General features: G+C 31.7%; 1 protein-coding gene across 1 annotated transcript in view; it reads right to left on the bottom strand.

The window, feature by feature from the left end:
- Positions 1-7,214, bottom strand: part of LOC145335311 (fibroblast growth factor receptor-like 1) — a 9,382-nt gene extending 2,168 nt beyond the window's left edge. Inside the window, exons 1-6 of the mRNA XM_080181045.1 lie at positions 7,211-7,214; positions 4,544-4,636; positions 4,200-4,264; positions 3,743-3,817; positions 3,292-3,373; positions 4-112 (exon numbers count right to left, since the gene is read on the bottom strand). Of these exons, the coding sequence (XP_080037171.1) occupies positions 4-112; positions 3,292-3,373; positions 3,743-3,817; positions 4,200-4,264; positions 4,544-4,636; positions 7,211-7,214 (428 nt within the window). The remainder of the gene's footprint in view (positions 1-3; positions 113-3,291; positions 3,374-3,742; positions 3,818-4,199; positions 4,265-4,543; positions 4,637-7,210) is intronic.
- Between the last annotated feature and the right edge of the window lie 6,772 nt (positions 7,215-13,986).

Here is a 13,986-nt window from a genome sequence, read left to right as displayed (position 1 = left end):
AGCTTCCAAAACGCTAAATATTCCTGAGTTGTTTCAGTAAAGATAGGTTTTGCAAAATCTCGTTTTGCGCCATTTTCTGAATTATTTGCGCGTACCTCTTTCTCATTGTCCCCTGAAATTAAATTGTTCTTGTATATTGCAAGAATTTTTTTTTTATTTTGTATTCTCATAATAAAGTAAAAGGATGTTTATTTGTTTGTGTGTTTGTTTGTCTGTCTGTTTGTCTGTTTGTTCGGATTCTGCTTAACAAGGTAGCTTCTCATAGGTCCCGGGAAGGCTTATAACTATTTTAGGAAATGGTACCACCAACCTTTCAAGAGAAATCGCCCCTAGAAAAAATCCCCCTCCCAAAAAAAATAAAATGTCCCCCCTTTCCCCTCCCCCCCTCCAAAAAAATGTTAATTTTTATAAAAATGGGTTTTGGGATTCAACTCCCCTTTCTAAAGCCCCTAGGTGCATCTAGGGGCGTAGCCGCTATTTCCAATGAATTATTGAAGAATCTTGTTTTTTAATGAGATCTTAGTCTATATTCATAATCTTATCTTAAAAATCTAAATATTTTTTTTCTTCTGAATGCAACTTTTTAACTCTTGTATAATTTCATATTCTTTTCCTATCTTCTTTGTTTCATCCATTACATGAAAAACACATGTATGGATTGTCTGAAGGGTAGTCATGTTGTACTAAATTATGCTTTACTTGTTTACGCCGCGCTACTCTTCGATAGACCTATCCTTGTTTTATCTATTTGTAGTAAATATATGTGACACTATATTTTATTCCTAGACACATATTTTTAAACTGAACGTAACAACGTACAAGCAATGTAGCATGTCATGAAGTCAACATATTAGCAAATAAATTGTCTCTAATTATTTAGTAATTTAAAAAGGTTAGATGCTCTATAATTAGGATGTCTGCCTGTTCATCAATTAGAGCCTATTACTGCCTTTCCCGCAAAGGCGTGCAAAAGGAGGATTATCCATCCTTTGTAAAATTAAGGGGGTTGAATACAACCCCCCAGAGGACCACCCCCCTTTACAGGGGTGTACTTACCCCCTGATAAAGTCCCTTAATGTAGTCAAACGTATTATAAAGTAAAAAAGTGACACCCCCTATGAATTTAAGGGGGGGTGTGACTGTGCATGCACCCACCGTGATCTATCCCCACTAATTTAATGCCAAAAGCAATATTTGTTTGCTAATTTGTTAAAATACTAAAAAAATTGCAAAACAAAATTTACAGCTTGTGCTCTGAAAAGGTTTTTCTAATTAAATACTAATTTGCAACTTGAATACATACATAAAATATCAGGGCTCGGCAGCCGCGCGACAACTGCCTGTAAGCCCTAAAAATCAGCTAGAGAAGTCTAAATTTGACCAACATATGGCAATTCCTCTTTTCAAAAATATCTTTCAAAGCATCCAAATAGATATTAATTTGAGACTTAGTCGCGGCTGACGTACAGCTGCCGAGCCCCGTAAAATATCATTCACAGTGATTATTTACTTTAGCGATAAATGTAACACATCTTTTAAATATAAACCCTTTTCCTTCTTCATTCTTGAAATATATTGAAAATAATAGGCTTGGAAAATAACACCTACGAGGTCACCATATACCCAATTTAACCAAACCTTGCTTGACCTAAACAGACGAAAAACTTTATCCCTATCAAACATTCTTTTTCAATTTATTTCAAATCAATGGAGGGGCTGGGGTTTCTGTGCTGAACTGTGCACTTTAAGGGAAACGAAAAGATTATTTAGTAAGTGTAGTAGCTCTGCAATTTGAATGTTCTAAATAGCACTATTTGTTATACGTAGACAAAAATTGCAAATTTTAAAAATATTTTTCGGACTAATTATTCGAATTCCTGGCAGACATAAATAGATACTTAACAAAATTAGCCAAATTTGCGTAGTTGGGATTCAATACAACATAATTTTTTGTAAATTTTAGCAAAGATTTTCTACTACAACAAGGATATTCATGGCAATAAGTAGTACAGGGCTAGAAAAAGAAATAGTAATCTGAGGTGAATTCTGAAAAAAAAACTTTTGCCTCACTAAAATCAGTTTGCCCCACTAAAACTTTAGTGAGGCAAAATTATCCCCTCTAAATTTTTAGCGAGCCCCTCTGATTTTAGTGAGGCAAATTTTTTTTTAAGAATTCACCTCTGGTATTTTAGACACAGAATTTTAGTAAAAATAAGAAATATAGGATCTCGCTGAACCGATATGTTTTTCCTTAAAGTTAAGCTTCTTATAGGTCTTAAGAAGGTTTCTAACTATTTTGGAGGAGAATTCCACCACTCTAACAAGAATTGCTCTAGAAAAAAAACTGAGGGGGGGGGGGTATCTAGAGGCGTATTAGCTAGTATTTTAAGTATCAGAAAACGCATTAGATTATAAATGCATAAGACTAATATGTAGATGGAATTCTATTATGATAATTCCAACTAATTATTTTTTATTTTGCTGTTATTTATAAACACTAAATTTTTGTTTTTATGCTTTATCTTTTTTATTAGAGTAGTAAAAATGTTAATTTTCTAGGGTTCATTTAAATCATATGGAATAGGTAAAATAATAAAAAAAATGTATACAATCTAAAGCATCGCAGCTGTTTTATAATTCAGTTCATCTGTACGTCCGTCCGTTACTAGATTACCTCACAAAAAAGAGGGTAAGGATAAATTGATCAGTTAAAATCAGTGAACTATCGATCCAATACAATTTCAAAAATAGGATTTGATCGTATCTTTTGACTTATATTAATCAATGATACAAAGTAGAACGACGTCTGTCTCTTTGTTTGTAGCGAAGGATCTCGCTAACCGCTGAACTAGGCAAATATTTCTCAAATATTTAATTGATTTATTTTTCCATTTATTTCTGTGCATAATTAATTCGATAAGGTTGTTAAAATGTTTTCTATTCATTTTAAAATCATGTGTTACTTTTTTACCCCTTTCTAGATAGAGGAAATGTTAACGGAAAATAAATATGGCTTTTCTAAAATTCTAATATTTTACCAAATCCTTATATAAAAGTAAAAGTTTCTCTAAAAGATGAACTGATTTGATTCTTCTTTTCAGTGTAGATCCTCAGAGGTCTAGGAAGGTTTATAACTATTTTGTGGTAGGGAACCATCAACCCAATTAGGTAGTCATACTGAACTAAATCTTAACAACATCCCCAACAGTCAACCTTTCTTGATTACAGGACCTTTGCCTTAAAGTCGTAAGCCTTTTGTCCTTGTTAAATATTTTAACTGTTTCAATTTACCTTTAACAATGATCTCAATTCTAACAGAGTCAGTCCCAAATCCATTGATTGCTTTGCACACTATCACCCCAGTGTCCTTAACCTGAAGGAGAAAATAGGAATGACAATTTTATTGGTATACTTGGTCCTAAAAAATAGATGGATGAGAGAAAGAAGGTAACAAATAGCCAAAAACAACCCTAGAAAAGGAGATAGTAGGGTTTTAATTTTTTAAACCATAGCTGCTGCTGTAAATTACTGAAGATGATTCTGATCAGATTAGACATTTGGACAAAAAGACAGTCAAAAGACATACACATTCTTTTCTTCTCTAAAGGTTTCTTGATTTTTATAATTTACTATATTTATTTCTGTTCTAGGACACACTCACTTTTACCGTTTGTTAATCCTTCATTTTATTTACTTCGCTGCTAAGTTATATTGTGATCCTTGTTTTTAGATTGAATTTTACCTGAACATTTTTCATCCGGAGGGATTTTCTTCCAGCTTTTATTCTGGTCCAGGTATGATCTATTTCCTCTCCATCCTGCACATATAATCATTATTCAAACAAAATGCATTGTATTGTTAATTACATTATAGGAGGAGAAAAGTTAGTATTTGTTTGCTTTTTCTTTTCTGCCATTTAAAAATGATTTGTATAAAACGATGTTTTACCATGCCATCTAGGTAGGGGTTGTTGGTAATTTTTCCTGCCCCCTTTAAAAACATTTTTGATCGAAGTATATTAGATTTAAACTCCCCCCCCCCCTCCCCCCACTGTAAGAGATTTATCCAAAGGTAAAAGAGGAAAAGTACCCATCCCACTTAAAGTGTTTTTGTAGGTTCTCATGGTTAAAACTTTTAGTTTTGACAAATCAAGTGAATTTACAATAATCTAAATTTGTTTTATAAATGGCTAAGGTTACCTTAGTCCATTCAATGATTGGCTGGGGATTTCCAGTTACTGGACACGGGACTCGAACCTCCTCGCCTTGTAAAGTTTAGATTTAGATATAGACAATTTAATGAAAAAAGAAAAAAGCTAGTAAGAGATTAATTAATATATCTACATATATATAAGTAACAGATCCTTTGGCTGTCTGTCTATCTCAACCAGACTTGAGGACAGATACGGTACTCCTTTGCAGCGAAGGTTCTTATAAGTTCCCGAAATTTGAAACTAGTCTATCATACATGTATATTTATAGAGAGAGAGAAAGGTATATATATGTATATAGATAGATAGATACACAGACATACAGATGATTACCTTGATAAGCAACTATTCTCAATACATCTACACTCGCCTTGGGAGGACCTTTACTCTCTTCTTCATCGCTTCTACATGTGGATATTTTTATTCCTGTTTTTTTAGAGTTTTATCAATTCTTACTTTTTAACTGAAACTTTCTTTTTCTAATGCTGCTGTTTTGTCAGATGCATGACATTAATAGTTAGAGTAGGAAGGATGCCTTGGTATTATTACTTTAATCAAGACAAAAAGCGTGCAATAAAAGGGTTAATTGTTAATTACAGTCAAGATAGCCCTTAAACCTTACAAAGCTCGCAAAAATCCACCAATTCCCTAAAAAAATGGCATAATAGCTATCGTATAGAATGTTAAAATCACCTAAATTATAAATAAGGGAAAAAGAATGCGTTAAAATAAATTTTTGGTGATTTTCATAGATTATGTTATGGGAAACCCCCTTAAATTTGACGTCCTTGTTTTCTTGTAAAACAAATCAATTTTTTTGTGCAATCATGGATTCACAAACAAATGTTTTTGTCATAAAAACTGTAATTATAACTTTGTTTGCCTTAATTGATTAATTATTGAATTTCCTTGTATTCTACTGTTTGTTTTTGTTTAATTTTATAAAGAAAACAAATAAAATTTTCTACTTCAGTAAATTTATATAATAAAACATTAATTGATTTTAGACGAATAAATTATCAATTTCTTTAGTCAATTGATTTTTTCTATTAAAAAGTAACAAGCCCTTTTCACTCCACAGGGGGAGCATAGGCCGCTGACAATTTGTCAGTGTTTCTGTTTCAGCTTTTTTTTATAGATATGGGATAAGGTTGTCAGCTCTAAGCCCTATGATTGCGGTGTAAAGCTTCCATTTGCCCATCAGACAACCAACCCTTTGATTGCACGACCTTTGTCTGAGAAGTCCTAACTGTGCATGGTAGTGAGTTGCGCCTGTTTTGGGCCAAGGCATTCCCCGTACTCTAACTATTTTTGTCGCGCACCTGACATAGAAGCAGTAGGAACCATTTTTAACGTCTTTAGTTATGACGCGGTGTCGGTCCGAGATTCGAACCTACCACCTTCCCGACGACGAGCGGATGCGCTACGTGTTGAGCCACAGTCGCGTGTTCTTTTTTTTCTATTGCGAAGTATTTATTTAATTCACTTGAGCCGTTCTTTTTATATCTCTAGTAAACTAAGGCCATGTATGGTAACTCATAAAGTTTCTAGGACATAAAGCGTAGCAATTTTTAATGGATTGGAAGTAAATTTTAGACATTTTTACATACATAACTTATTAAATGATATTCATATCTAATATTAATATTTATATAATTTTTGTATAATGATCTATAATAGCCATTTAAATGATTGCGTATTACAGACTGACAGACACATACAGTTGATTTTGTATAGTAGCTTCGCTACTAAAAAGGTTGTAATAATCAAAATATCCTGTATTATTAAATTGTTAATGATATTTTGTTTACTATTTGCCAAAGTATCATTCAACGTCAGGACTCAAAGGACTGGTTATTATTTAAATTCTACTACAAAAAATCCGCTAAACAAAACTAGTTTCTCATCTCTTAACTTTACATCTTTGGGTGTAGGAGGTAAACAAATAGTTTTAAACCACCGCAAGGTCTATGTAAAGCTTACCTAAAAAGCACAACAAAGGCGTCTAAAAGGGGGGGGGAGAGGGGTTGACCACCCAATTCATTATAGTTTATAAAATAAAATCAGAAGACGTAATCTAGAGTCGATATTTTCAAGCTAGTTAGAGCCACATGATGAATGAGAAACACTTTCTTAGGACCTCTACGAAGCTTCGCTGTAAATGATAATAATTTCGACCAAGCAGGTACCTAGATCTTAAAGCACAGGGATAATTTAAGGATAAGTCATTTATTTAACCACTTTATTCGTAATGAAGTTGTAATATGAAATGAATATATCAATTATCTAACTTTAGAGTGTTCATACAAAATATACATAAATTGTTAAAATTAAAAATTAATCCTTCTATCACAAATATCAGCTGAGAAAATAATGTTTGCCTTTTGGCGTAGCTTACTGATATTTCAAATTAAAAGTTAGCTGAGCTACGTACTGATACCACAAAAAGTAAACAAGGTTTTGCTAAATTAAAAACTGGGTTTTTATAAATAATGAATAAACGCCAAAAGTTATCAGTGCTGGTCGGGTGGTTTCTCATATCACCTGTTGTAAGTTACAGGGATCTAAAGGGATAAGACAATGGCTGATAAATTAATGTTCATCCCAAATGATGAACAAACAAAACTACCCCTTTTGTAGATTACAATTAGAGGTAAATTGTTTGGAAACTCAACTTAATGAACGAACCAATCAAAAGTCCCCAAAGTTGTTTAGCCACAAATAAGATAACGTTATTATAGAACTTTGGGGACTAGTGTAATAAACAATCCAATGTACTCTTCCTCCCTGTGTAAGTTATATATCAGTGGGTAGAATAACATTAATTATGCGATGTGCATTCCCTTCCGCCTTAGTAACAAATCATTAGAACTGTCTATTATTTTAACAAAACAAACTTTACCCTACTAACATCATTGAAATAAACACCCTCTCTAGTCGATACTTTAAAACGCTCCTCGAGACCTCTAGGGGCACTTAAGGTGAGGGTTAAACCCCTACCCATTTCTCAATTTTTTTTGAGGTTTGGTCTGTTTTCCAGGGACAATATCTCTTGGAAGGGTGGTGGTACTCTCCCACAATAGAGATATAAACATTTCCATGACCTTTTGAATTGATGTGAAATAATAATACGGAATTGAATGTACACCGAGTCATATAATACATATATTATTTACTAAGTATATTTGCGATTACTTTTATTTAATGAAATCTTCCAATTTTTAACATGTACAAAACGGCCTGCTTACTTGCTTCAAGATCCATGTCAGATCTATATAGGAAATAAATGTCTATAAACGAGCTCAAGTTTTTCAAGGAATATATGATTAAAACTCATAGTGCTCCAATAATCCATAATAAACTCTCATTGCCCAGAACGATAAGACCCATTATTTTACTTTATTAAAAATAAATTCATTTTTTTCATTTCATGTTGCTATTTACCTTATATTGATGTATTTAATTTCTAATCATAAAAAAGAAAATTTAAATTTATAATATGATAAATTTAAGAAAACTATGTTTTAAAAGAATTCGATTGTGGCGACATTTTGTGTGTTCAAATATTAAACTAAAATTGTAATCATCATCATTAACCCTTTGGTGATGGTAATGTAAAGAAAAAATATAATTTTAAAAAATCTTTTAAAAATCATTTAAATTATTAAATATTTACTTTCTTTTAGAAAGTAATGCCGGGTGAGGAAAATAGATTTATTGAGAAATAGATATGCATATAGAAAACTAGCCAATAGGGAGATAATTATATCGAGCCAACTCTAGTTAAAAAATATACAAGAAAAAAAAAGACTTTTCGTTCTTTAAAAAGTTGATATTGTCAAATGGAATCAACTAATAAAATATGATTATAATAGCTGTGCTATTTATAAACATAACAATTGCTATTTTTGTATGACCACAATCATAATATTAAATAGATAAATAATTATCTAGCTTTCAATTTTGATTTCCAACAATTGTGGTTTGATAATTTGGTAATTTTATATCTTCTTCATGTAATTTCCAGGGATCTAAAGGCATAAGACAATGGCCTACAAATTGATGTACATCCCCCAATAATGATACACACAATTATCCCATCTGAAGATTACAATAAGTGGTTGAAATGTTTGAACACTCAATTTAATGAACCAACCAATAAAACTTCATCAACAGTCCCCAACGTTGTTATGCCAACGAATAAGAAACCATCATTATAAAGCTTTAGGGACTAGTATACTAAACAGCCCAATGTCCTTTCCCTCCCTGGTAATTCCTGTTTGGTATTTACTCACTTCCGTACAATTATAATCTAAACCTAAAGCTGTCTTAAATCAAAAAGTTAAAGATGAAAATAAAACAGCATGAAACTAATTGGTTCATTGATTAGCAAGATCTTAACGGACAGACATAAAACCTTACTACTTTATCAGGGATCTTAAGGGTTATAACAATAGACAACAAATTCATATACATTTCAAAAGATGATTATTAACAAAATTATCCTTTCTTGAATTAACTTGTTGGTTGAAAAGTTTTAAACTATTTTGGAACCAACCAATAAAAAATCAATAATGATATCAAATGTTTTTAAACGAAGCCCAATCTGTACCTCTTTTGCACCACTTTTGATTCCTGTGATGTCATAAAAAAAGGGAGATGAGAGGAGAATTGGGAAAGAAAACCCCTAAAAAAGAGATGGAGAATCCCTCATTTTTATTACGTATCAGGAATCAAAAGTGGTGCAAAAGTTGTACAGATTGGGATTCGTCGTTTTTCAAACAACGAATAAGATAACATGGTTATAAAAGTAAGGTACCAATATAATTAACAATCCAATGTCCCCTTTTACCCTGCTTCTTTAAATAATAGGATATTGTCCTAGTCAAAATTCAGAATAATAATCGTTTGACACCTTTTAGCATTTCCTATTTGTTGATAAAAAGCACAATATTTTTCAACAGGGAAGGAAGGGATATGTTACACGGAAAAAAATCTGCCTTAAATTGTTCATTAACCTTGTTGAACTAAAAGCATTGTGTAGACTAATTTATTCGACACTTTATTTGATCGATCAATGTCGACAATATGTTATTTTTTTTATAAAATTGATCATCCTATATTATAAGTAGTAAGTTTTTTTTGTCTGAAGCTTAAGATTCCAATAATTATCAAACTGATTGCGTTATCCTTTATAGGGAATCTTCACATAGGTTACGGGATGGTTTTCAGAAATTTAAATTTTTATTTCATTCTTTGGGATTGTTACAGGTTTTATTCAAATTTTTACAAGCAACTTTTCTAGATTTACTAGTTAAAAATATATTTCTTTGACTTTGATATCCCTTATAACCAGAATTTGCATGTTTTTTGCAACTCTTGCTAATGTGTAAATATCTTGTATTGTTTTCAATAATTATGTATGTGTATCTGCACAGAAAGAACAAGGATAACAACAAGTAGCAAAGGTAATACACATTGGTGCCTTCCCCCCAAGTGCCTAACGCGCACCCCCATACCCCTTATTTTTTGAATAAATTGTATATAAGAGTTGTGTATTTTTTTTCTTTTCGGGGGTTTCCTAATCTTAGGGCTACCAATATAACCTACCCTAACCTGACCTAAAGTGAAAATCTAACACGAAAACAATATTTCAAATATTTTAGTTACCAAACCTATGTAGTTTGGGATATTCAACATTTAAATTTTTTATTTTCTACAACTTACGAAGCCTACATTTCTGTATACTGTGATAATTTCATGTTAAATTATATGAAAATATATGCTTGCATTTTTACCATGCGAATAAAATTGTACTTTAGCAAAAACATTGTATGTAGGTCTTTATCATGAAAAAGAAGCGAATCGTAGCTGTGTTTAGTGCCCTAGGAAAACGGAGATAAATATCATCGCTCTTCGCCTACCTAATCTATTGCAATCATAGTAGATGTAAAGAGAAAGGGAAGGAAGAGAGAAAACCCCTGATTGGTACAGGGCTTTTCATGTACCGTCATTAGAATATATAGGCCAAAAGCAGTGACATTTATCCCCATTTTGCTATGGCACTATAGACAGCTACTTATAAGAACAGTATTAGAGCAAAAAAAGTACGCAAAATATTTCTTAAATACATAAACCGATAAAGATTACCCTAGATGCTTGTGGCACAGTTGCTTATTCATAAAAATAGTTTTTAAAGTATTTTTTTGGTGAGTATTTAAAAACACTAAATGTGTGGAATTATGTGAAAAAAAAACAATAATTAAAGCTTTTAAACCACTACTATTTCTTCAATAATTCAAAACTATTTTTCTTTTTCATTTGGAAATTTAAAACTTTAGCAGAAAATGTCTTATCAAATCAGAGAAACGGACAAATGAATATTAGACAAGTAAAAAGTATTTAAGCTTTATTACTTTATGTCAAAATCAAAAATCTGTCGTAAAATTAGCTATAAATTACCGGAACACTAAAGCAAAGTTTGAGCTAGCTTTGACGATTCTAACAATTCTATCTTTATTCTACATTTACAAACAAAGATGAAAAAAAATTAAATAGTTGTCCCTAATTTTACAGCAAAAGGAAAAAGGCAGCTCTACCAAATTTCATATTTTAGGGGGGTATTGACACCCCACTACAGTAAGCTTATGTATTTTGACCCTATTAAATGAACACTAACTATATAGTAAATAATAATAATTTTATGTATTTGTTTAAACTTGAGAAAATATGGCAAAAAATTAACTGCGGTGGTGATACTAAATAACTAACAATATTGAGTTTTTATCAATCTTAGATTTAGGCAGGAAAGTGCAACAATCTAAAATATAAAGTTAAGGGGGTATATAATATTTCTAAGGGAGGTATTAATGAAATATTCATGTTCAGGGGGGTGGGGGGAGATGTGTAAAACTAAATTGTGTATGGTGAAGGGGAGTGTCATTCCAATACCCTGGCCCCCTAAAAACAAACCATTAAAAGAGCTTTAATTATATGCTTTAATTAAGTGTTTTTAGTATAATAAATATTTTGTTGTATGTTATTTTGTAGCCATTCCATTATTTTCGTGTAGAATTTTGAACCACAATTCAAATATTCATATATCAACTAACTAAACAATGCCTAACCGGTGTTATACTGTAATGGATATAGAATACGTGGATATCGTGACAGGTGATTTCTTTTTAAAAGTGAAGCTTTTCTATAATTAGGGTCGGTCCGTCCGTCCGTACATTTGTCCGTAACAGATAGCTTTTTTCGTTAATTAAGGCATGTTAGAATTGTCCTATTGATTTCAAACTTTGCATGGTGATTCCTGAAGTAATTAGGTACGATTTAGAAAGCGTAGCAACTCTATAATCATTAACAGAATGTCCGTACGTCCATTTTAAACATGTTGATTTTTTTACTTTTTTAACAACAAATTTGTTTGTGACTTAGTAATCCGATTGATCTGATTTTAGGTATACTGATTCCTGGGACAACAAAGTACAATATTATAGGCAAAGCAACTCTATAATCAAGTCCTAAAAATGTAAGTAAGTCCATAAACATTATTCTGACACTATACAAGTGTTATTGTCTGTTTGTAGTACCGTTTCAGTGCTTCGCTTTTATGGATGTTGTCATCCTTGTCATCGTCCATTTAGGTTGCTAGCATAGTCCTCAGATATTGGTCAATGCGTTCATCCATGATCAGGGGAGTGGATGGGGGAGAGAGTATGTTGTGATTGTCAGATGAGAGAAAAATTTTATCAGGGTATGCCAGAATATCTAACAATATCCACGTATTCTATATCCAGTGTTATATTTTATGTTTATAAAATACAGGCAATATTAAACATATATGAAAGACAATTATTTTTCACTCATAAATATTACCATATATCATATTTTGTATAATAATACTGAACAATAAGTAATGTTCTTGACTAAAGCCAAACTTTTTCTTCGCCAATTCTAAAGTAATAAATATTATTATTAATTAAATGTTTCCACTGAAATGATTCTTTCTCTTTCACTTTCTTTCATTACTTTATGAAGAAATGTAGTCTAACTACTCTACGATTAAATATGTATTTGCTTTTAGAACTAGAAGTAACTGCCTTTTTGTGTTCTTAACCCTTTACTGTCAGCGGGTGAGGGGGGGGGGGAAGGTAGGTGGTGGGCAATGAACGACACCCAATACCTGTTTGAAAAAAGATAGATAGCTGTTACTAGCGGGCAAAGAACACCAGAAAACCTTGCTGGGTCATCCAGGTACAGAGTAAACCTTAGCCTTCTAACTTTAAATGAAGTTGAAATATTTGCGGAGCCCTTTAAAGCGCTCTGACAGTTCAAGACAAATTTGTTACGGAAAATTTATTTTTATTTAAAAAGTTCTATACATTTTAAAAGTATTTTACGCTTTATTAAACTTGCTCAATCTTGTTCTATCCTTGTTTTATATTAAATTGATATTCTTTTAAGTGGAACAAGTTAACAAGTATTAGTAAAATCAAAAAGTAGAACAAGACAGGCATAATTCTTGTAATAAAGTAACAAGATTCTGTCTGTCTGTACCGAAGGATCTCGAAAATCACTGAACCGATATGGTTCTCTTTTCAGTGTAGCTTCATATGGGTCCTGGGATGGTTAATAGCTATTTTTGGGGGTAGGGTACCACCACCCTACCAAGAGAAATCAATAAACCCCTATATGGCGGCGATTTTTTTTCTAGGGGGCGTAACCGCTCATATTATATGTGGGGAAATGTTATCAAGGCAAAAATTATTCGCTTTGTCCATGATCTTAAATGAAATATACACTGGAGTGTTTGTGTTTAAGTCAAATAGCATAAAACCGTCACATATTATCTACATCGTTACCTAAAAAGCGAATTGTTCATAAAATATTTGAAATCTTTAGTAACAGACAAAAAGTTAACCATCATTACTTGACTTGACTTAATCAAACATAAAAAAGACAATTAAAAAAAACATATTTTGACTTGTTATTTTATTTATTTTTAGAATGTATATCCCTCTCTGTTTGAGTGTATCCTTATTAATGGCAAGGTCTCGCATCGCCTGAAAATTTCTCCTTTTCGAATTTTCGTATCGAAGCTACTCTATTATTCACATTGTCTGTTAATAAGTCCGTAACGTTATGGGGTAAATGTTGAATGTCGGCTAGTATTGAATATAGACAGCTGAAATTTTAAGTGAAGATTCCAATCTTATCTAGTCTATACTTTGTCTTGTCCCTTTGTCTAATTTTTTTTGCATATTTGCTCTCTTTCTTTTCCTTTTATATATTCATTCTTTGATTTTTTGAGCTTCGCTACTTATTTATGTTGTCATCCTTGTTTTTTTCTCTCATCTAATCATCCTCACATTAGCACGTTATTAGCAGCGTAGTTACTCTATAATTATTGAATATTAGTCCGTCCGTCCGCAACGGATAACTCCGATGTTAAGGTCATGTATGTTAGTTTGTTAGTATTAATTTAAGACGCTATTGAATTAACAAAAAAGACCAGCATTTATTAAATGATTAACAAAAAGTCTTTTAGACTTTCATTTTAAGAACCTTTTTTCATTAAAATTGTGTTTTTTTCTTAATAATTATAAGTGCTATATCCTTTTTTTTAGCTTTATTTTTATCTTATACCTTTATAGCAACTTATACATTACACAATAAGTGTTAATTTGAAAACAAAATATATTGCTGAATGTCATGGCTTGTTTTAATCAAATTTGTTTTCTCCTCTCAACTGTAAAATTAATTGTAATAAT

The sequence above is a fragment of the Acartia tonsa genome, chromosome 13 (genome assembly GCF_053477335.1).
Source record: "Acartia tonsa isolate MP-2025a chromosome 13, ASM5347733v1, whole genome shotgun sequence".
Lineage (NCBI taxonomy): Eukaryota > Metazoa > Arthropoda > Copepoda > Calanoida > Acartiidae > Acartia > Acartia tonsa.
This window is presented reverse-complemented; position numbering and strand designations above follow the sequence as displayed.